This window comes from Ursus americanus, chromosome 5 (assembly GCF_024610735.1).
Source record: "Ursus americanus isolate L20-20 chromosome 5, mUrsAme1.1.p, whole genome shotgun sequence".
Classification (NCBI taxonomy): Eukaryota; Metazoa; Chordata; class Mammalia; order Carnivora; family Ursidae; genus Ursus; species Ursus americanus.
In genome coordinates, this window is record NC_142131.1 from 52,903,889 (window position 1) to 52,927,375 (window position 23,487).

Consider the following 23,487-nt stretch of genomic DNA (forward strand, 5'->3'; position numbering starts at 1 on the left):
TCTAGGCGTGCGGACCAGTGACTCTATAGCCGGAAGTTGTCCGAGCTGAGGCTGCGGTAACGACGGCCGATCTAGACAGCGCTCAGCGCGGGTTGGCCGCAGTATGGCAGAACGTGCAGCACTGGAGGAGCTAGTGCGACTTCAGGGAGAGCGCGTGCGGGGCCTCAAGCAGCAGAAGGCCAGCGCTGAGCAGGTGCGACCTAGGTGGCAGGGAAGAGGCCAAAGTAGGGCCAGGGAGAACATAGAGCTGGGTGGTCTGCATAGAGGAAAGATGTGGGAAAAGCGACCGGGCGTGTAGGGAGGGGCAGGGCCTGGGTCAGCAGGTGGCCGGGGTAGGACCCGAGAGAAGCGAAGCTGGGCCTGGGGAGAGAGATCTGCCCCAGATTCTGATGGGGGAGGGATACTAAATGAATGGCTGAGGAGGGAAGGGAGTGGCAGACGTGATAGCTCAGCGCCCACTTTACCTCCACAGATCGAGGAGGAGTTGGCAAAACTACTGAAACTGAAGGCGCAGATGGGCCCTGATGAAGGGAAACAGAAGTTTGTGCTCAAAACCCCCAAGGTAAATATAATTCCTTTAAGGAGAAAGCCCCTAATCCTTCTCCCAAGGGTGGATGCCCCTGCTTCTCTGAACAGTTGCTCTGGGCGCTGGGCTGAATTGGAGTCTGAGTCATTCTGGGTTAGCAAAGTGATGGCAGAAACTAGACCAGCTGGATGCTTAGGGAGTATGCCAGCTACTGCTACTCCTTCTTTCATTAAGTAAATGTTTCTTGAGTGCTTACTATATGCCTAGCACTGTAGGAAGCAGTGAGTATGCCATGGTGAACAATTTGGCCTGCCCTCATGGAGTTTACCTTCTACTGAAGGAAACAGACTTACGACAAAAAATCCCACTCTTGAATATGTAATTATAAAGTGTGATAAATGATATAAAGAAATAATAAGAATTCTCTGAGACAAATAAGAAAGAACTAGAGAGTCTGAAGAAGCCTCGTTGAAGAAGTGATACACTAATTGACCTAAGATGAATGGGAGATAGCCAGGGGAAGAGTGTGATGAAACTAGGTTCAGGTAGAGTATGGAAATCCTGAAGGAGAAAGGAACCCTGGTAATTTCCAGGAACTAGAAAAAGACCTGTTTAAGTAGAACCAAATACAGAGAGTGGAGTGGAGTGGAATGGAGTGGAATGACGTTGGAGATTACTAGCCCAGTCTCTAGGATTTCAGTTCAGATGTCAGTCTTTTTAAGTTCTGTAAACAGAACTATTCACCATTCCATCTGGGTTCCCTTGGCACTTCATATATATCTCTATTATTGCATTTCTTGGTGAGTTTTAGTTGTTCACATGGTTTATTTACCCTGAGAGGCTGAGACTGGGTGTCTGGAACTGAACAGATAATTCGATGAATATTTGTATGTGAAATTGGATTCCAAAGGAGAGAGGTCTTCCTTGTGTTGATGTGTCGCCTTTTAAGGTTCATTCTTTGGGCTCCTAAATTCATTGAGCTATTGCTTTCTCACACAGATAATTTCAGAGGTTAAAGAGACATGTAAAATCACAAAGCAGTGATTATCAATAGTTTTTCAAACTATTTAGTGAAAAATTAATGGGGAATTTGTGATACATCAGGCTGGCCTCACTTAAACCCAATGATCAATCTTAACATCACTAAAAGTAGGGCAACCAGACATTATGTTTCTCTTGCTGTGATGCAATAAGAAATACACAGCACCACCTATGAAGTATTCTTGCCAAGAAAAATTGAACCTGAATCTAATCAGGCCTTCTGACCTACCAGTTTACCAGAAATATGGGAGATGGAGGAATGTATTAAATGACACATTGAATATACTATTAATGAAATCTAGAATATGAAAAGTTCTTTGGGACAAATGATTCAATTTCCTCAATGAATAAATGACATTTTTTTTAAAAAAGGAAAGGAAGCTGTTGTGGATTAAACAGGCAAGAGCAAATACAGTGAATGGGCTTCATTTAGAATATAATTCAAACAAGTCAACCGTAAAAAAGTATTCTTGAGGGGCACCTGGGTGACTTAGCGTTAAGCGTCTGCCTTTGGCTCAGGGCGTGATCCCAGGGTGTGGGATCGAGCCCCGCATCGAGCTCCCTGCTCCACTGGGAGCCTCCTTCTTCGTCTCCCACTTCCCCCGGCTTGTGTTCCCTCTCTCGCTGGCTGTCTCTCTCTCTCTCTGTCAAATAAATAAATAAAATCTTAAAAAAAAAAAAAAAAGAAGTATTCTTGAGGCAATTGGGGAAAATTAAACATGGCTTGGGTATTAGATAATATGAAAGGGTTGCTGTTTGTTTTGTTGGTTGTAATAAAGGTATTGTAGTGTTTTGGCTATTTTTAAACCTTGTGCATTAGAGAATCAGACTGAAATATTTAGGGGCAAACTGATATGATGTCTGGATTTACTCTGAAACACTCCAGGAAAAAAAAAAATGTTGGGGCTTAAAGTAAAAATAACAGATGCTGATGGCTATTGAAGCTGGGTAATCGATAACGTGGTGGTGTATGATACTATTCTCTATAATGTGTGTTTGAAAATTTCTATACTATTTTAAAAGAAAACGAAATTATACTGGAGAGTTAATATCCACTGTAGTTTGTTGAAACACATTTCTTAATGCGTGATTTATATTAACAGAAAACCCAGTATCATGGGGACAGGACTCTTTTAAGAGGTTTTTATGGTCAAAAGTATTTTTATGATTAAACTGAAACGTTATTTACCTTTGTGACCACATTTGCTATGAAGATGCAAAAGCACTGGCGAGTAGAACTGCTGGTGTCTTAGAATGAAACATGACAGTGGCGCTACACTATTCTCATAGCCATTATGTTCTTTACTTTCATGCACTCGCAGTAAAATAAATAAAAATAAAAATAAACCAGTTTTACTTAGGGATGTCCTTGATAAAACAGTAAAAATTACTCATTTTATTGAATCTCAACCCTTGAGTACTCTCTTTTGTAGTATCCTGTGTGATGTAATTGTAAGTATACATAAAGCACTTGTGCTGCATTTCAAAGTAGGAAAAACGCTTGTGCTGTTGCATGAGTTTAAGCTAACTAGCTATCTTTTTCACAGAAGACATTTTTTATTTGAAAGAAAAACTGAAAGACAAACTGTTGTTTTAAAGATTTGGGTATTTGGCAGACGTCTTGAGGAAAATGAAGTGAGCTTTGTCACGTCAAGGAAAACATCTGACAATATTTGTTGCCAGTGATAAAATTCAAGCATTCAAGTGAAAGTTAGGATTTTAGGGAACTTGTATCTTTCTCCATGATCTAGACGGCTTCTCAATATAGTAGTTAAAGACTTCCCAGGTGAGATCTGTATTGATATTAACAAATGTGTTTTCGGATATAATGAAGTGTGTAAATATTTGGCAGATCTGTATAATTGATCAGTGAACCAATATTTTCCACATGACCAATGTATAATGTTCTAAAATCATGCATGGGTAAAAGATTCAAAGTACAAGATGGGGGGCGCCTGGGTAGCAGAGCGGTTAAGCCTCTGCCTTCGGCTCAGGGCGTGATCCCGGCGTTGTGGGATCAAGCCCCACATCAGGCTCCTCCGCTGTGAGCCTGCTTCTTCCTCTCCCACTCCCCCTGCTTGTGTTCCCTCTCTCGCTGGCTGTCTCTATCTCTGTCGAATAAATAAATAAAAAATCTCAAAGTACAAGATGAGTGATTGATATTTTTTTAAATTATGGTAAAATATATGTAACATGAAATTTGCCATTTTAACCATTTTCTAAAGATTTTATTTATTTATTTATTTATTTGAGAGAGAGAGAGAGAGAGAGAGAGAGCAGGGTCGCCTGGGTGGCTCAGTCGTTAAGCGCCTGCCTTCGACTTAGGGCGTGATCCTGGAGTTCTGGGAACGAGCCCCATGTCGGGCTCTTTTGCTGGGAGGCTGCTTCTTCCTCTCCCACTCCCCCTGCTTGTGTTCCCTCTCGCTGTCTGTTTCTCTCTCTGTCAAATAAATAAATAAAAATCTTAAAAAAAAAAAAAGAGAGAGAGAGAGAGAGAGCAGCGTATGTAAGAGAGCACTGGGCGGGGGGGTGGGCAGAGAAGCTGGGAGAAGTAGATTTCCCGCTGACCACGGAGCCCGATGTGGGGCTCAATCCCAGGACCTTGGGATCATGACCTGGGCTGAGCACAGACGCTTAACCGACTGAGCCAGCCAGTCGTCCCTTTTTAACCATTTTTAAGTATACAGTTTGGTGGCATTAAGTAGTTTCGCATTGTTATGCAACCATTACCACTATTCATCCCCAGAACTTTTTTTTTTTTTAAGATTTTATTTTTATTTATTTGACAGAAATAGAGACAGCCAGTGAGAGAGGGAACACAAGCAGGGGGAGTGGAGAGGAAGAAGCAGGCTCACAGTGGAGGAGCCTGATGTGGGGCTTGATCCCATAACTCCGGGATCACGCCCTGAGCTGAAGGCAGACGCTTAACCGCTGTGCCACCCAGGCGCCCCCATCCCCAGAACTTTTATTTATCATACCAACCTGGTATGATATGAGTTAAGCAGTAACTCCCCCCTCTACCCTCCCTCCAGCTCCCAGGTAACCACTGTTCTACTTTCTGTCTCTCTGAATTCTGGTTACCATATATAAGTAATGGATTTTAATGTAACAGTAGGAAAAGTTCATTGATAAAGAAGTTTCAGATTCCACCTTGTAACCAATCTTTAAGAAACTACCATTTGTTGGATTTTGGTGTAGTTTAAGAAGAATATCTACAGTTAGCTGAAAAGTTTATTAAAATATTCCTTCCTTTACAATTACACATCTTTGTAAGGCTAGATTTTCTTTATGCAACCAGAACAACATATCACAACAGAATTGAATGCATAAAGCATGTATAAGAACCCAGTTGTCTTCTGTTAGGCCAGACATTAAAGATTTGCAAAAATTAAATCAAATTTTTTTTGTTTTGGGAAGTAGTTACATTTTCCTAAAATGTTATTTAAGTTAACATGTAATGGATTTACTATTTGTTAAGTGAATTAATAAATATTCTTAAATGTTCAGTTTTCATTTCTGATACAATAAACTTTGATAGGCATAACCCACTTTGGGGTCCTTAATAAATAATAAAAGTTTAAGGAGGTCCTGAGACCAAAGACTTGAGAGTATGGTGTAAACACCCAGATCAGTAGGTCTGATCTGGAAGAACAGGGTTCTAGTCCTGACTGCCACGAACCTGCTGAGAGCCTTAGGTAATGATGTAACTTCTCAGTGTCCTGTAATTCATCCATAAAAGGCATCTGCCCAGCCTATGTCATAGGCCTATTAGAAACAAATTAGAGAACAAATAGTATTTATTAGAATTTTTTTTTAAGTTATGCTGGGGGAAGTGTTACTTATAAAATTTGGAATTCAACTAGCTAAGCCAGTTTGAGTTGGTTATATACCTGTCATCAGGTAGATGTTTTTTCTTAGGAAGGAAAATGTTCTGGTATCACAGAAAAAGTTTTTAGGAAAACTTCTCAGAAAATAGTGTTCTAAAGAAAGAAAGAAAATAGCCTAAGAATTCTAGAAAATAGAACCACTCTAAAAAGGGGATAGGGGCGCCTGGGTGGCACAGCGGTTAAGCGTCTGCCTTCAGCTCAGGGCGTGATCCCGGCGTTATGGGATTGAGCCCCACATCAGGCTCCTCTGCTATGAGCCTGCTTCTTCCTCTCCCACTCCCCCTGCTTGTGTTCCCTCTCTCGCTGGCTGTCTCTATCCTGTCGAATAAAAAAAAAAATCTTTAAAAAGGGGATAGAATTTAGAAGGGTGATAACAAATGGGTGTGATAATTACTAGGGAATTGGTTGTGCTTGCTTTACAACTCCATAGCCCCTAGAAAAAAAAGTTTGGGGTGGTGTTTGCATTTGTCCTCTTCGAGGTCATGCTTTTATATTTCTAGACCTTAATGTTCCCTGTTTGTTTTTAAATCCCATCTCTGGTTCTTTGGCTGATTTGGACTCCAAGGGTACAAGAGACTACAGTCCCCGGCAGATGGCCGTTCGAGAGAAGGTGTTTGATGTAATTGTCAGCTGCTTCAAGCGTCATGGTGCAGAAGTAATCGATACGCCTGTGTTTGAACTAAAGGTGAGGGATGGGTGAGGAGAAACTGCGTGGTGGGAGAGTGAATATACAAACAACAAAGAAGAGGACAAGAGAGTGAGAGGTGTCTCTCCTGTTGGGGACAAAGACCAGTATTTTCTCCAATGAGAAGGAGGGCAGGCCTGGTTTAGAAGGAGAGGCCCTGCTTTTTATTTGCCGCGGTCATGGCTGGTGGCTTCCAAAAGAGAGCCCTTGTTAGTGGACGTTGTTATGGTCCTATCTGCGATGAATTCCCTGGTACCTGTACTTGAGATGTTTTGAGATACATGCAGACCATACATATAAAAAATAAATATGTAACTGTTCTCCAGTTGATGGATCCTGATATTGCTTCTAGTTCTTTACTGTTAAAAAAAACAGATTGCATCACTCCCTGTTAAAAACCATTGCATTTATAACAAAATCCATTTATAACAAAAGCTTTTGTACTTGCTCTTCCCTCTTCCTGAACTCCCTTGCCCCAGGCTCTTTATTTGACTTTAATTTCAGATTAAAGTAGAGATTAAAGATTTTAATTTCAGATCTCAACTAAAATGCCATTCTTCAAATAGTCCTTTCCAGCTATTTTGTCTAAAGTATCCCTTGTCTATCATATTGACCTGTTTTATTTCCATTAGAGGAGCTATCACTAACTGAAATTATCTGTTAATTTGTTTCCTTGCCTTAATCTACTGCCTGTCTCCTCTCCTTAGTAGGAAAGATCCATGAGGGTATAGACTACCTTTGTCTTGTTCACTGATATATATTCAGTGCTTAGAACAATGTCTGGTACTGGTGGGCATTCATTTGCAGGGTGAATTCATAGAAATGAAATTGCTGGGTCAAAAGATTGTACTCATTTATGTTTACCAATTCTCCTAGTTTGCTAGGGCTGCCATAACAAAGTACGGTAGACGGGGTGGCTGACGCAGCAAATTTAGTGTCAGGAGGCTAGGAGTCCAAGATAAGGTATCAGCAGGGATGGTTCTTTCCGAGGGTCATGTGGGAAGGATCTATTTCAGGCCTTGCTCCTTGGCTGTAGATGGTGTCTTTCCAGTGTCTTCACATCATCTTCCCTGTCTGTGGCCAATTTTCCTTTTTTATAAGGACACCACTTATATTGGATTAGGGCCCACCCTGATGACACCATTTTAGTTTAACTACCTCTTCAAAGACCCCGTCTCCAAATACAGTCACATTCTGAGGTTACTGGGGAATAGAACTGTAATATATGGGGGCGCCTGGGTGGCACAGCAGTTAAGCGTCTGCCTTCGGCTCAGGGCGTGATCCCGGCGTTATGGGATCGAGCCCCACATCAGGCTCCTCTGCTATGAGCCTGCTTCTTCCTCTCCCACTCCCCCTGCTTGTGTTCCCTCTCTCGCTGGCTGTCTCTATCTCTGTTGAATAAATAAATAAAATCTTTAAAAAAACAAAAAACAAAAAAAACTGTAATATATGAATTTTGAAGGGGACACAGTTCAGCCCATAACACCAGTGTATGAGTCTTTCTAATTCTACACACCAGGAATTTTCAGGCTTTTTAAACTTTGCCAGTCTGGTAAGTGAAATATGTTATCACCTTATTGAAGGCATCACATGGTAAGAACTGCTATCTCAGTTTTGCCTTTTGACATTGTTCAAACTTTAGGCATCATAAAAACATTTAAGTTTATTGATCTAATAATCTACTCTTAGGAGTTAATCCTCAAAAAATGTATATTCCAAAGAAAAAACTATATACCAAAGTGTATTTATTGAAATGTTAGGAAACTTTTTTTAAAAAAATAACCTAATCAACTCACAGTGTAACACTAGGTAGGAAGGAAGGAAATACAGAGCTGCTTTTCACTGAAGTATTATGCAGCTTTTAAAAATAATATTTTAGCTGTGACACAAAATGGAAATGTGATAAGCAGAAAACGAAATTGGTCTTTCCTATTCATTATAGTTAATATCAAATACATAAGCACTGGGATAGAGAGCAGAAGTATAGAAAGTTGGGATCAGTCATGTTAGGATGGTGGGTTTTTGTTTTAAAACTTCCTTTTAAATTGTTATATTTATCACTGTGACCACCTTTCTTTATATTTTCTCCAGGAAACATTGACTGGAAAGTATGGAGAAGACTCTAAGCTTATCTATGACCTGAAAGACCAGGGTGGAGAGCTCCTGTCCCTTCGCTATGACCTCACTGTATCTTTCTAAACTTGGGCTCTTGGTACTTTGGATCAGTGGTTCTCATTGGGCTGGGGCTATTTCTAGCCTCAGGTTTGGGGATAGCCACACATAGGTGGGATTAAATATGATGCTTATTTCTTTAAACCAGAAATGGGACTTTAGCCAAACAGAACGTATTAAAAGTCTTCAGAATCCTGAGTGAGACCTCAGCTTTATGGTGGGAACCAGTTCCAACTCAATAATCCCTTGGCTCCAGAATATCTCTCCCCTGCCCTGTCCAATGGACAGAGTTCTCCTTAATTGACCCACAGAACATTTCCTTTATCTCCAAGCTATGTCAGAGAATCTTCTGCTCAGAAATCCTACATGGAGACCTTTTTCTGCTCTCTGGCCTATCTGCCCGGCCCCCTCCTGTGCTCAGCATAGTCCAGGGGAGACACTAACCAAAGAGAGAGGAACCCTAATCTTGTTTGAGACTTCTGCTGTGCTGCCAAAGTCGATTCTGATGTTCAGAAATGCTCTTAATCTTACAGGTTGTGGTTTTACTCACACACAGAGACCCCAGCTTCTGTTGGTGGTGATAATCAACCGCCGAAAAACTGTGTGAGGAGGGGGCTTTCTCCTTAACTGTTATCAGGTTCCTTTTGCTCGGTACTTGGCAATGAATAAACTGACCAACATTAAACGCTACCACATAGCCAAAGTATATCGGCGAGATAACCCAGCCATGACCCGCGGCCGGTATCGGGAATTCTATCAGTGTGTGAGTATGTGAGGCGTGATGGGCTACTTGGCCCTCCCTCAACGTAGCAGAATCTACTGAGTATTTATATTGTACTGAACAAACTGGACGCACCGCACGGTGCTAACCCTCAGGTGTCTTGAGTATTTTCATGTAGAGGATAGGGCATATCCTCCCCATCTTACTTACCAGTCAACTTGAGACTGAGCAGGATTAAGAGATCATAGGGATAAGAAAGCCAAAGTCCGGAGTGGAACTCTTGGGCCAGTTTTCTTTATATTAAACCACAGTGATTGGATCACAGCAAAGGGTGGTGAAATTGGATTGGAAGTAGCAGATCATCCAGAGTGGTGGCAGAGCTGCTGAATAAATAGAGAAAATGGCTAAGGAGTAAGGCCACATATATTTGCCCCCACAATGCTAGGAGAAAATAAGGAAAAGTGGATGAGTGAGATAATGAAGGAATGTAGACAGAAGGGAAACCAAGACTGGTAAGAGACCCCAGGATGCTGGGAGTTTCCTCTAGGTTGGTGATCGCACAGATAATGAAGAAGGTGGTGTGTGCAAGAGTGCAGACAGGCCTTTATAGGGAAAAAGCAGAGCGCCCAGGGCCTTGTCTTCACCCCCTTCCCCACCCCACCCTTAAGAAGGTTAAAACCCTGAGGACTGTACCTACCCATCTCCTTGCAGGACTTCGACATTGCTGGACAGTTTGACCCCATGATCCCTGATGCAGAGTGCCTGAAGATCATGTGTGAGATCCTGAGTTCCCTTCAGATAGGCGACTTCCTGGTCAAGGTCAGAGCTGAATGGGTTTGCGAGGGCACAGGTGGGCCTAGCTTCTCATAGGAGAAGATCCTTGTGCAGAGAGACCAGTAGCCCAAGTGACCAAGACTACTGATGGTCACACTAAGAGATTCTCTCCTCACTGTGCCTTGGGTCCCTGCAGGTGAACGATCGGCGCATCCTAGATGGGATGTTTGCCGTCTGTGGTGTTCCTGACAGCAAGTTCCGGACCATCTGCTCCTCAGTGGACAAGCTGGACAAGGTAATGACCTAAACACGTCACTCTTCTTTTCTCAGATCCCACCCTGCTCTGAGAAACATAAAACAAGATCAGGAGGGGGGAGCCTGCCTCTGTGCTCACCAAAGGAAGATTAGCGCCAGAATATAGGGTGAAAGGCAGCTTCTGCTCCAAAACTGCCCCCTCAGGAGGGCCCACACTTGCTCTGCAGTGGGGAACTACCCAGGGGTCCCTTATTGCTATCTGTCTGCCTAGGTGTCCTGGGAGGAAGTAAAGAACGAGATGGTGGGAGAGAAGGGCCTCGCACCCGAGGTGGCTGACCGCATTGGGGACTATGTCCAGCAGCATGGTGAGGAACAGACCCTGCATCTCCAACAGCCATCTACCTGGCTTCAAATCTTAGGCCAAAACTGAGTGTGTGTGTGTGTGTGTGTGTGTGTGTGTGTGTGTGGTATATACACGCATGGATACATGTGTAGTCCAGGCAAAAAGGTAGAGAGCACCTCTACCTTTTTGCTCTTGTCAGTCAGTCTGGCTCACAAATGATGTCTCCCCAGGTGGGGTATCCCTGGTGGAACAGCTGCTCCAGGATCCTGAATTGTCCCAAAACAAACAGGCTTTGGAGGGCCTGGGAGACCTAAAACTACTGTTTGAGTACCTGACCCTGTTTGGCATCGCTGACAAGGTGAGTCAGGCTGGGGGTGGACACCTTAGCTGAGCTCCAGGGTTTCACATCCTTGATCCTCATCTGGTACTGACTGTGATCTTGTCTCCACAGATCTCCTTTGACCTGAGCCTTGCTCGAGGGCTAGACTACTACACTGGGGTGATCTATGAGGCGGTGCTGCTACAAACCCCAGTCCGGGCAGGGGAAGAGCCCCTGGGGGTGGGCAGTGTGGCTGCTGGAGGACGCTACGATGGGCTGGTGGGCATGTTCGACCCTAAAGGACGCAAGGTGCCATGCGTGGGGCTCAGTGTTGGGGTGGAGCGGATCTTTTCCATTGTGGAACAGAGGCTAGAGGTACGTTCTGGGCGTGGGCAACTGGGGGCATGTGCACTGTTTTCTTTGATCAAGGGAGCAAATGGTAGTGTTTTGGTCAAGGAGTGTCTTTGGAAAGAAATGGAGAGAAGATGGTTGCTGTCTTTCACAGACTCCCACCCCCATTGTAGGCCAGCTTTATGGATCTTTGATCATTCTTTCTTCACAGAATTCTTTCCTCTGGGTCCCTGCTTCCCTCAGTGCTGTCAGAAGTCATGGCTGGTATAACCAAAGACCCAGAACTTCTTCAGAATACAGAATGCTTAATATTTTATTACTAATGCTTACTGCTTTTAATGCATTATCTAGTAAAATTCTTACACAGCCCTGTAAATGTATTATTTACGTTTTCTAGACAAGGGAACTGAAGCATTCCAGGTCATAATTTGCCCAAGGTGGTACAGCTCCTAAGTAGCAGGGTCAGAATTCGAATTCAGGCAGTCTAACTCCAAAGTCTTGCTCGTAACTCCTCTGATGTTTTCTCTAAGTGGTAAGCATGTACCTGAGGCCTTGGGGTCCTTCAGATGGCTATCTTGACTCTCTGGTCCCTAGAGTAACACCAGGGAAGGTCCTCATGGCTCAAGCCCTCCTTTGCTGCTGCTTTTATCTGGCTGGCTGCATTTCATCCCTTGGGGAATTCTCTAGCAGTAATCTTCCCAGTGCTCCCATCCTTTTCTCTGGAGCCAAAACCACCCATGTTTTCCATTTGAGGTCACTGTTCCAGTAGGCATCTTATGTTCTTAAGAACTATGAAAATAGTTTTCCAGAAAAAGACAAGGGGCAGCAGCAGCATTCTCCCTTTCCTCCTGTCCGCCCACACCCTGGGTTGGGCCCTATGGCTGAAGTATAAGAGGCACAGTCTCTTGACTGGGCAGACAGTAAGTGGGAACCGGGTGAGCTCACAGTATCACTTCTGTGTGAATGTTCTTGTGGACCTGTAAGGTACTAAAAGGAGACAAGTTTGAAGTTATTGTACATAAACCACCTTTGCTTTTGCCCTACATTACCCATTCTGGCAAGTCATGTACAAGCCAGTCAGTTCACTTCCAGGAGCAACCTTACTCCCAGTTGCTAGGGCAGAAGACTGGGCCCCTGTCCTGGCGGAGCTCATGCAGTTGGGCCTGATGTCTCAGAATCCTGACAACAGCCTGCTCTGTTTGCTCCTTGAAGTAGCCCAGCTCTCTGACTCTTACCTGCCCCTTCCCCAGGCTTTGGAGGAGAAGGTGCGGACCACAGAGACACAAGTGCTTGTAGCATCTGCACAGAAGAAGTTGCTGGAGGAGAGACTGAGGCTCGTCTCGGAGCTCTGGGATGCTGGCATCAAGGTAGAGGCGGCCAGCCCCAGGGTGGCAGCAAACTTGGGAGTGAGGGGAACAAACTAAATAAAAGCTCATCCATAGCAACTTCATGGAGGAGAACTAAGAGCAGTTGGGCCCCAAGGAAGTTGTCCCTGAGGATGGTGGAAGCCATCCTTCATCTTTTGCCCTGATCCCCTGCAGGCAGAGCTGCTCTACAAGAAGAACCCAAAGCTGCTGAACCAGTTGCAATACTGTGAGGAGGCAGGCATCCCACTGGTGGCCATCATCGGTGAGCAGGAGCTCAAGGACGGGGTCATCAAGCTCCGCTCAGTGGCCAGCAGGGAAGAGGTAGGTAGGTGGGCAGGAGGGCTTAGGGAAAGGGAGTGTATGGCATTTTGGCAGGCCATGCCCAATCAAGGCCCGAGCAAAAGCCTAGCACTCATGTTAGTACCCACTTGGAAAGGACCGAAGGGCTCACCTGTTACTATGGTCGTGGTAGGGTAGGAGTTCCACCTCATCTATACCCTGTGTCTCTGGCTCCCCCAAGAAGCACTATCTACTTTTTGCCTGTGTTTGCCTGCGTTCCTGCTCCCAGCTAAGCCAAGCCTGATGACCAGAGGAAGGAATGGGCACTTAGGAGCAATGGAGTCTGAGATGCTCATACCACCTTCTTTCCCCATCCTGGCCAGGTGGACGTCCGAAGAGAAGATCTTGTGGAAGAAATCAAAAGGAGAACAAGCCAGCCCCTTTGCATCTGCTGAGTTGAGCAAACTATCGGGAAGCGGGACTGGCACTATTTGAGGCTAAGACAAGACTCTGCATATATACTTAGCTTTGCACATGTCTGTTCCAGCAGGAAGACCTGAACAGTGGTCAGAACAGAGACTTTTTATTATAAGTATTTTATTGGTAATCACTGGCAAAAATGGCCAGGGATTACACCATTTTTCCATAGGAGGTCCTGGAGGCTTAGTCCAGGCTGTGCTCCAGGGACCGAGCCTAAGATGGTCTCCCCTGCAGGACCCTAACCAGATGGAGGGAATGCTTCCCCCAACCAATCCTTAAAGGTCCAATAAAATGACTCAATCACTGGAGCCTGCCTGCGTCGCTGTTGCCTAGCCCTGCCTTCCCTTTGGGAGCCTGGGCCTTGCATTCCAACCGCTCGAGTGGTGGGAAAGTGGGGAGAAAGACTTACAGTAGGCCCCACGGGCATTTGCCCAGGGTCAAGGGCGCCGCCGAGGTTCCTGGCTCCAGCGCACATCCATGCCCTAGGAGGTGGGGCTGTGGCACACTCACCGGTTAAGGTTTCCAGCTTTCATCTGAGGGTCCGAGGTTCCCGCGGCGCACGTGCAGTGGATACCCCCACCCCCTTGGGAGGCGGGGTCGCGTTCAGAGCCAATGAGAGCTTGGGGGGAGGAGGAGTAGGGAAGCTTCCAGAGGCAGATGCGGAGGAGGTTATAAAGGGGGTACCAACGAGCAGGAGGGAGAGCCATGCAGTCCAAGCGGGAGTGTGAGGTAAGTGGCTGGCAAGAGGGGCTCGACAAGTGCCACCTGCGCAGGGAGAAGTGGCCCCTTGGGCTCCGGCTGCACAGGCGAGGTGGGGCGGGCGCGGCGATCCGCCATTCCAACCTGCCCTTTCGCCTTCAGCTGTGGTGTGAGAGGGTGAATCCAGAGAACAAGGCGGCGTTGGAGGCGTGGGTCAGGGAGACGGGCATCCGCCTGGTGCAGGTGAACGGGCAGAGGAAGTATGGCGGGCCACCCCCAGGTACGGTAGCCCCAGCCCTACCTCGGCCGGGCTCCACCAGCCTCGACGGTCCCGACCCGCACCCTCTGGGGGAGGGGCCTGTCCCAGTGCTCTGCTGGCAGAAGTCTCTGTCCGTTGCACCCCCTCCAAACAGCTGAGGAAACTTGTCTGTGGCTCTCCGCCCACCCACCTAGCCTCCTCAAGGGAGGGAGCCAGCCTTAAGGTGCACCTACTCTGTGCCAGCCCCGTTGTTAGCTCAGGCACCCGGTTATGCCAACGACACGGGGTGCGAGTGCTGCACCCATTTCACAGACGTTTGCGCACAGGCCCTCTCGCGCTGGGTTCCCGGGCCCGCACCCGGAACCGTCCCGTAGGATGACGGAGCCCCTTCCCGCCCCTTCCCCAGGCTGGGTGGGCAGCCCGCCGCCGGCCGGGTCGGAGGTGTTTATCGGGCGGCTGCCTCAGGACGTCTACGAGCACCAGCTGATCCCACTGTTCCAGCGCGTGGGCCGCCTCTACGAGTTCCGCCTGATGATGACCTTCAGCGGCCTGAACCGCGGCTTCGCCTACGCCCGCTACAGTTCGCGGCGGGGCGCGCAGGCAGCCATCGCCACGCTGCACAACCACCCGCTGCGGCCGTCCTGCCCGCTGCTCGTGTGCCGCAGTACCGAGAAGTGCGAGCTGAGTGTGGACGGGCTGCCTCCGGGTCTGAGCCGCCGCGCGCTGCTGCTCGCGCTGCAGCCCCTGGGTTCCGGCCTGCAGGAGGCGCTGCTGATGCCCAGCCCCGGGCCGGCGCCCGCGCAGATTGCGCTGCTCAAGTTCAACTCGCACCGCGCGGCCGCCATGGCCAAAAAAGCCCTGGTGGAAGGTAGGGGGGCGAGGCTGCGGGGGGCCGCTGGTAGGGGCCGCACACATTTTGCCATGAACTTTACCCGTCAGCATAGAGGGCAAAGCAAGATCGTAGGGTTAAGAATGCCTGAGTTTCCGACGTCATACTATATATGACCTGAGATTTTTAATTTCCACTGGTGCCACTAGGTACCACCTACGTTAACATTTCCCATGCATTATCTCATAACTTAGTCTCCAACATTCCCAGGAAACACAGAATTATCTCCCTCTTTAGATATGAAGAGAGGGTTTGGAGAGAAATTAAATCCGCCCTAGGCAGTCCTACTGAGTCTACCTTTTATGTACTATAGAACTTCCTACCTCGGGCTGTTGTGAGAATTAGGTGACATTTAGCACATTGCCTGAGTCGTGAAAAGGGCTCACAGTAAAGGTAATCACAGTAAAGGTTAGCTATTATGATGGTTATGAGGTAGACAAAGCCTGCATCCCCCAGCACTCCAGTACGGAAACTTAGAAGGTAGCAGCTACTACACCCCCTTTTCAAAGAAACACAATGAAGGTTGGAGAAGTTAACTCGCCCAAGGTCACACCACCAGGAAACGGGAAGGCTAGAAATTTAACAGGCCTTGTAGACTCCAAAGGGTTCCCAGGGCCTGGGAGCTTGGATCCAGGGCTTAGACCTCCCCTTGTCTCTCTTTCCTGTAGGGCAGTCACGCCTCTGCGGAGAACAGGTGGCGGTGGAGTGGCTTAAGCCAGACCTGAAGCAGCGACTCCGCCAGCAGCTTGTGGGTCCCTCACTGCAGTGCCTACAGCCAGAGGGCAGTCGATTGGCCCCAGCCAGGGACAAGCTAGAGTCCCAGGGGGCTCGGGCTGCCCTGCAGCTGTTGTGCCAACGGATGAAGCTGGGCAGCCCTGTGTTCCTCACCAAGTGTCTGGGCACAGGCCCTGCTGGCTGGCACCGCTTCTGGTACCAGGTGGTGGTCCCTGGGCATCCGGTGCCCTTCAGCGGCCTCATCTGGGTTGTGCTGGCCCCGGATGGGCAGGATGGGCACGAGGTGGCTAAGGATGCGGTGTCTGCAAGGCTGCTAGAGGCGCTGAGTGAGTCCAGAGCCAGCCTTTTACGGCCGGCTGAGGCGGGTGCCATGGTTAAGCAGTGACCCCGTCCTCTTCACAGGCAGCCTGAACGAGTTGGCAGAACCTGTGTCAGTCCCCAGCCCAGCAGGCCTAGGCAGCCACCACCTGATCTCGAAGAGGAGGAGCCGGGCCCTGCCCTACCTCTGACGCAGCCTCCCGCTGGGGCAGGGCCCCAGCACACCTGGGAAAGCTCGGGTTTGGCTAAGTTGTGGTGAGGGACCTTGCTCTCCCCCTCCTGGCCCAGGCTCTGACTTGGCCCCGTGGGATTCCTTGGCCGTTCTGTGTGTGATAGACACACAAACACCCCCTCTTCTCCCACAGCTTAGTATGAATCTCACTTCTTACTTTGGTTTGTCATCTTTGTTGATTTTATTTGGAGGCTGGCTGAGCCAGAGGGTCAGAAATCTGCCTTTTGTCCCCACTACTTGACATTCTGGTTATAGTGTATGTGTGATTTTGGGTTTTTCTATGCTGGTTGTATTTATATTAAACCCCTGGTTGGTGTACACCTGTGTCCGTGCTGTCTTGCCCCAGCTGTGGGCTTCTCTGACTCTGGCAGAGGGCGCGGCTGCCGCGGAGCGAGTACTTCCTCCCGTCAGGACCCTCAGTCCTGAGCCTCCAGCTGTGCATCTCTGCACAGGCGCAAGAGATTAGAAGTTCGTAGCCTCTCTGGGTATCCAGCCTGGAAGCAAGACTTGCCCAGTGAGGACCTATCTTGAGATTCAGCTCATCTCTTCAATCACTATCATCCTCACTCTCCTCTTCCTTCTGAGCTGTGGAGTCTTCACCCTCTTCCCTCAGTCCTGCAAAGAAGTCCTCTGTGCTCCAGGCCTTGCTGCTCAGAGCCCGCAGTGGCCCTCCCTTTTTCTTGCGCCGGCGGTAGTCATCTACTACCACAGCCCGCAGCTGGGCCATGTTCCAGAACTTGAGGCGCTGGTCGTGGCCACTGCTGGCCAGGAAGTGGCCGCAGTGGGAGAGGGCCAGCTTCTCCACGGGCTCCCCAGCATGCTGGCCCACACTGCCCACCACACGATTCGGCAGGATATTGACAGCCCTGGGCAGGGAGAAAAGAGTGTTGGATCTTGGCTGGTTGAGTCTGCCCCTCGTGTGATCTCAGGGCTGTCCTGGCTTCTCTCACCTGATGACTCCATCAGTGGAACCCGTGCACAGCAGGCTCTCAGTGACTGGAACCATGCAGTCAATAGACTCTGCTCTTAGGGCAAACCGATCACTTGTGGCCCCAAAGCCATTCCAGTTGAAGAGGTAGATGGTGCCTTCACTGGAGCCACAGGCCACCTTCTTCCCATACTGCAGGAAATAAAACCATGTTTGTGGAGCCCTGTCAGAATAGATCCTATCATACTCCCAAACCCCCATACCCAGATGTACTTTCATGAGAGTGACAGAGGTCAGGTCTCCAGACTGAGGCTCTGAGAGCAGTTCAAACCGGCGTCGCCTGATGTTGAAGACACCCAGGCAGCCATCCCCACTGTAGAAAGAGCAGAGCAGCAGGCTTGGCCAAAGCTCCCATTGAAGGAGGGCGCTTTAACAGGGAAGGGAAAGGGAGGCAGCTTTGAGGCTGTACCTGGCTGTAAGCAGCAGCTTCTTGGCTGGGTCCAGAGCCATGTCGGCAATATACTCCTCATGCTGCCGCATATCCATTAAGGGGCCCTCCTTCCGCTGGTCCCAGAGCCGGATGCCACCTGTGTCATCCCCAGTGGCCAGGATATTTTCATCTACCAGCAGCAGACTGTTGATGGGGGCACTAGAGATACAGAGCTTCCTGAAGCATCTTTGTCCCGGGAGGAACCTACCACCTTACCCTTGACCTCAACACACAATTAGCTCCCCTTACCCATGAGCCTTGGAAATGCGTCTTTCCAGTCGGCCCTGCTCCACATCTAGAACATGGATGGCTTTGTCCTTGGAGACAGTGACAAGTTCTGGGGGGAAAGGTGCCCAGGTCATGGTGCTGCTCACTGCTCCCTTGCCACCAGATTGCTGGCTGCCCTGCCCAATACTCACTCTGTCCATCTTCAGAGAAGACCACGGCTCGGCAGGATTTGAGGTGGTGACCTGAAGACCAGAGCTCCTTCGTTTCTCCCTCCTGGCATGAGTAGGAAAAGCTAGGGGGAGGAGGAAGAGAGTGAATGACTCCACACCCTGCCAGCATGAAATATAAAAGCCAACTAGTCAACGTTCGGCCTATCTAGGAACTGCTGCATGTATACCACCAAACCCAAAGAGCTTACCATCCCATTTGTCCATTTTCAAATGTTCATTTTTTAATTCAAAGTACATTTGCTCAGGACTTCTTTGTGAACTGACCCCACATCATCCTTAAAAGCCCCAGCCTCGGGAAAGATTAGATTAGGTCTGGACTACTACGGAGCGCATGAAATATGTGCTAAAGACAGAAGAACCTGGGTGGGCTCAGTCGGTTAAGCATCTCCCTTTGGCTCAGGTCATGATCCCAGCGTCCTGGGATGGAGTCTGCTTCTCCCTCTCCTTAACCCTCTCCCCCTCCCCCAGCTTGTGCTCTTAGTCTCTCACTCTCAAATAAACAAAATGTTAAAAAAAAAAAAACAGCCCCAGGAGTTTGAACTGACAAACAAAAAATAAGACAAGGCTCCAGGTCTGTAGGAGCTAAAGAAAGTTAAAACTCATTACAGCACAGTGTGGTCACATGCTGGAAAGGAGGCAGGATCAAAATGGAGGTGGAACAGAGAAGGGCCAGCCTGGAAGCTCAGCTTTGAGGCAAGTACTTGTCCAGAGTGTATCCCCAGCGCCTACCTCAGAGCAGATCTTCAAAAAGGGCCAGATGACAAAGTGCTTTATTGCCAGGGAGTTTGAGGTGAGCAGAACTGGGTCTGCTTATTTGCTCTGTCCCAGTGCCTAGCATGAGAAAAGAGCCCTAGAAAGCTAAGGTCAAAATGTGAGTTAGGTCATGAAGAGTTGGGGAGTTAACCTGGCAGATAGTGAGGCAGATATCAGTGTTCCTTCTAGGGCAGAGACAGGGAATGAGGAGGGTTCCAGTGGCAGGAGAGTGAAATGGCTGAATCTGGAAAGATGGGTTGGACTGGACTTGGCACCATATGGGCCAAGCAGAAGTATGAATTTAATCCTATGGGAAAAGGAACCTCTTTGAAATGATCACGGGAGAAGTCAGAAGCCTGACAAAAGGCAGTGGCTGAGGGAAGGGAAGAGGAGACAAACCGAAGCAATGGCGATGTGAGTAGTGGTGGAGGTCCAGAGTGTCTCCCAACTGTCTGGCATGAAGTAAAGTAAGTATGAACAGTAGTAGAAAGGCACCCACATTTGTTGAACTCCGTATACACCTGACTGCCCTGCAGGGTAGATCTGGATACATCTCTTTTTATTGTGCTTCCCTGACACTGCATTTTTTACAAACTGAAGGTCTGTGGCAACCCTGTATGGAGCAAGTCTATCGGTGCCATTTTTACAGCAGCATCTGCTTACTTTGTGTCTCTGTCACATTTGGTAATTCTCACAATATTTCAAACTTTTTCATTATATTTGTTATGGTGATCTGTGCCCAGTGACTATGACTCACTCATGATGGTTAGCATTTTTTAGCAATAAACTATTTTTTAACTAAGGTATGTATATTGTCTTTTAGACATAATGCTAATGCACATTTAATAGACTGCAGTATAGTGTGTACTTAACTCATTTGAACTGGGAAACCGAAAAATTTGTGTGACTCACTTTACTGCGATGGTCTGGAGCCAAACCTGCAATATCTCAGAGCCTGTATTTTTCCCATTTTTGAATATGAAAATATAGAAGTTAACTTGCCCAAGGTGACTGAAGCTAAGGAGGAGACTGAGGTTAAAGGTCATTAAGTAAATCTGACAGCACAACTCTTCTGGTTGAAACCTTCAATGACTTTTTACTGCTCCCAGCCTACTTCTCTCGTTCAAAATCAAGTTTGTATTGAGCACGACCGTTGTCTAGAAGCAGGAGATACAAAGGAGAACAAAACAGACGACAGAAAAGTGTTTCAAACTCCAGTCACGACCCATTAGTGAGCTACGATCACTACGATCAGCATTTTATGTCTGTGTGCCTGCAATAACAATGTAATAAACCAGAAAATATCAGGGTGCATCACACATAAAAATTACTTTTGGTGTGGGGCGAGGTCAAAAAAGTTTGAAAAACATTTTTTTAAGTGAAGGGGACAACCATTCAAATAATGACACAAATGGGTGTAGGATTAAAAATCATTAGGAAGTTTATGAGGGAAAGCTCTCTGGTGCCAACTCAGCAGCATCTAATGGGTAATCTAATTTAGTCTGGGGAATGGAGGGTGAGTGTAGAGATGTTGAGAACTCAGGGATAGTGGGTACAAGTGGGGGAAAGGGGTTTTCTAGGCAGAAGAAATAACCTGCAAAAGAGTTGAGGATTTAAAATATATTAAAAAGGTAAGAATGAATGAGCACAGAAAGTAAGGGAAAAGCGAGCGAGGACCAGATGGCTGAAACCCTATAAACCAGATTAAGGAGTTTTGACTTAGTCCTAAAAACAAAGGTAAACTAGTGAGGGGTTTTAAGAAAGGTGGTTGGATTTGTGGTTTTGAAAGATCAATTAAAAGCAGGCAAGAAGCAAAGCGGGGGTGGGGGGCGTTCAGCCCGTTTCAAGCTCAATATAATAATAATCCAATGAAAAATAACAGTGTCCTGAATGCCTTCTTGTCCTACTCCTGTCTCTGGGCTTCGTCAGGATATTCCAGCCACTTTGTTTTCCTTTCAGTTATTTCAAGAGATTTGTGTGGTAACTGGCTTAAAACCAAATGTTACTGAACGAATCGGACCAGATGAGTCTTGCAAGATTTGTCTCCCTGCACATTTCTCTCCTCATGCCACCTCCATGTCTAGGGAGCTTCCAGATCCCGCAGCCCTGAGCCCTGCCCCGCACTTACACGAACACGTCCCCGTCCACGTCCCCCGCCGCCAGGAGGTCACGGGCCGGATGGAACGCAAGCCCGCTGGCCGGTGCTTCCAGCACGATGTCTTCCGGGGTGTCTCGGATGCGGACCGAGGCTTCCGTGGAGTCGGGGTCCTCCTCGTCGCTCCCATCCTCGGCGGGCCTCTCCTCACACGTGCGGTCCATGCACCGAAGGGTTCGAGCTGCTCAACAGTCGCGCGGTGAACCCGAAACCCTCCCACTGGCTTGGAGGAGTGGCCCAGAGGCACTTCCGCCTTGTGGGCGGAGCCGGAAGTGACGCTCAGGCGGGAAAAGGCGGGGTCCGCCGCGGTCAGTGGGTGCCGTGGATCCCAGGGGCCGGGCCCTGAAGGTGAGCCCCTTATCCTTGTCCGCGTTACCGTGGCTCTTTCCTGGGCCAGGTAGACGGCGCGACTGTCAGTGCTGACCTTGGTCACGTCACGTAAAGCTGGGAACTTTTTAAGTCCTTTCCCCTCATCCTGATCGATGCTGACAGTTTTAGACTCCCTCCAGCAACTAGTAAGGATGATTTACTGCCCTCAGGATAGGAAAGGGGGACGCCAGTCCTTCGTGGCTTGGTGACACCCAAGAGCAGCCTCCAGGTTAGTCCGGAAGCAGCGAAAGCCCACACCGCGAGAATTTGATTAGTGGAGGTCATGGACAGCAGGCAGCCCAAGCACGCGTCTCAACTGCTGCGGTCTGTACGCAACATTTTCGGGCCAAAGGAACAGCGCCCTGCCGGGTCCTGAGGTTTGGCGGCATACCCTCAGTGGGCTAGGCCAGCAGTACTCAGAGCTGGCAAGGAGTTGCTTAAGAGGAAAATGGGCACAACAGTCGACGTTCTGAACATTCTGGTTATCACAGGTTCCATAAAGATGGGCTCTGGTGCCGCAAAGAAGGAGCACAAGCTCCTGCGACTGAAAAGAAGCTACTCACTTTACTGTTCTTCTTAGCCTTCTAAGACATCTGTTATGCTGATGCCCAGCGCCCTCAATCAATGTGAAGTGAAAGTGAGGTGAGGAACCTCAGAGAAGCTGTATGTCCTGTGTGAATGGAAAAGTTGCCATGTGGTGTTGGGGGTCCTTATTCACCATGTGGCCAACCACAGGACTTTTTGCATGTCCACAGGCTTGGTGGTATTTGTAGAAACTGATTTCATTTTTAAGCTCAATACACAACCAAGAGTCATGTGTTCTGCCAACTGAGCTAGCCAGCCAGGCTCCCCTGCAGAAACAGATTTTTTAAATGGACAGTCAACCCCAGGTTTTTTGGTTTTGTTTTTTAAGTAAGCTCTCTGCCCAATGTTGCCCAAGGCTTGAACTCAGGACCCTGACATCAAGAGTCACATGTTCTACAGACTGAGCCAGCCACACACCCCAACCTCCAGGCCTTAAATTTAATGACCCTCTAGGTATCTTCATCTAAGCCTTTTTGTTAACTGTGACCTTTTTGTTAACTGGGACCAATGCCTACAACCATGAAACCAGGGCGTCCTTTACTGTCTGATATTAGCATTCTAGGTGCTATTGCAGACAGGGCCCAATTTCAACCTCCTACATGCCATGCACAAGGCTGCCTTCCTCAAATTCTCTTGCCCTCTCAAGCTGAAAGTGACCAAAGGCAAGGCAAAGGTTAAGGTGGCCTTCTAGCTTCCCTTGTATGTGCTGATGCCACAGGTCTTAGGCTCAGGGCAGGCAGTGGCAGCTAGGGATCCAGCCAGAAAAAAAGGGATGACCCTTATGAGCACTAGACCAAAGTGCTGGCAACGAGCAGAGAGGAGGAGAAGGTTGGGGATGGAATGATTCAGAGGCCAAGGGATCTGCCTTAGGCCTTGGCAAACATTTCAGGGTGCTGAAGGGCACCAAACCCTGCTGGCTTAGCATAGGAATCCCCCAAGGCACTTCCCCAAGGTTATCCCTTCAGCCAAAGCAGCAGCAATTTGTGCTTAGAATTACTAAAGCTCTCAGGAGGGCATAAATGCACTTTCGTTCCCCCAAGTGATTCTCATCAGCTGCTTTCACCTACAGCCTAGTCCTGCATAACCCTGGGATCAGACTGGCAGCCCACTGCGTGGACCCTAATTCCCCTGGAATCTCTATGCTAAAAACAGGCCCCCAAATGGGCCTGAATGACTGACATTGGAGACCAATCATCCTTACGTTCCTCTATCTACCTCTTGCCCATCGTGAGGTCATTACTTCCTTCTCCACTAGGAATCCTGGCTAGGATCCTTACTGTCTAGGAATCTAAAACCACAGCTCAGAGAAGGACTGGGCTAACTTTCTGCATGGGCGTTTTACACATCAGTGGAATTAGTAGCCCTCCTAGTGCTTCAGGGGCCCGGGAAGGATGATGCTCAAACAGAGAAGACATGA

At 48.0% G+C, this 23,487-nt stretch overlaps 3 protein-coding genes across 5 annotated transcripts; 2 read left to right on the top strand and 1 right to left on the bottom strand.

The window, feature by feature from the left end:
* The first annotated feature begins 22 nt into the window (after positions 1 to 22).
* HARS1 (histidyl-tRNA synthetase 1) lies at positions 23 to 13,508 on the top strand. 3 transcript variants are annotated; one of them, XM_087862212.1, is made up of 13 exons: positions 23 to 193; positions 473 to 562; positions 6,020 to 6,139; positions 8,231 to 8,326; positions 8,949 to 9,074; positions 9,744 to 9,851; positions 10,003 to 10,101; positions 10,333 to 10,426; positions 10,635 to 10,762; positions 10,856 to 11,098; positions 12,325 to 12,441; positions 12,616 to 12,766; positions 12,965 to 13,508. In XM_087862212.1, the coding sequence occupies exons 1-13, from the start codon at positions 104 to 106 to the stop codon at positions 13,213 to 13,215; spliced, it is 1,713 nt and encodes a 570-aa protein (XP_087718338.1). In that variant the 5' UTR covers positions 23 to 103; the 3' UTR covers positions 13,216 to 13,508. The 3 variants fall into 3 exon arrangements, with proteins under 3 accessions (XP_087718338.1, XP_087718339.1, XP_045650461.1); XM_087862213.1 differs by having other exon boundaries at positions 13,104 to 13,508; XM_045794505.2 differs by having other exon boundaries at positions 24 to 193; positions 12,616 to 12,762; positions 13,104 to 13,508.
* A 116-nt stretch (positions 13,509 to 13,624) lies between these two features.
* DND1 (DND microRNA-mediated repression inhibitor 1) lies at positions 13,625 to 16,302 on the top strand. Its single transcript, XM_045794515.2, has 3 exons — positions 13,625 to 14,179; positions 14,565 to 15,026; positions 15,716 to 16,302. The coding sequence occupies exons 1-3, from the start codon at positions 13,906 to 13,908 to the stop codon at positions 16,165 to 16,167; spliced, it is 1,188 nt and encodes a 395-aa protein (XP_045650471.2). The 5' UTR covers positions 13,625 to 13,905; the 3' UTR covers positions 16,168 to 16,302.
* A 181-nt stretch (positions 16,303 to 16,483) lies between these two features.
* WDR55 (WD repeat domain 55) lies at positions 16,484 to 21,373 on the bottom strand. The gene is made up of 7 exons (XM_045794509.2): positions 21,090 to 21,373; positions 18,170 to 18,270; positions 18,000 to 18,087; positions 17,730 to 17,909; positions 17,534 to 17,633; positions 17,283 to 17,452; positions 16,484 to 17,198 (listed from the first exon to the last, which is right to left on the bottom strand). The coding sequence occupies exons 1-7, from the start codon at positions 21,278 to 21,280 to the stop codon at positions 16,880 to 16,882; spliced, it is 1,149 nt and encodes a 382-aa protein (XP_045650465.2). The 5' UTR covers positions 21,281 to 21,373; the 3' UTR covers positions 16,484 to 16,879.
* Between the last annotated feature and the right edge of the window lie 2,114 nt (positions 21,374 to 23,487).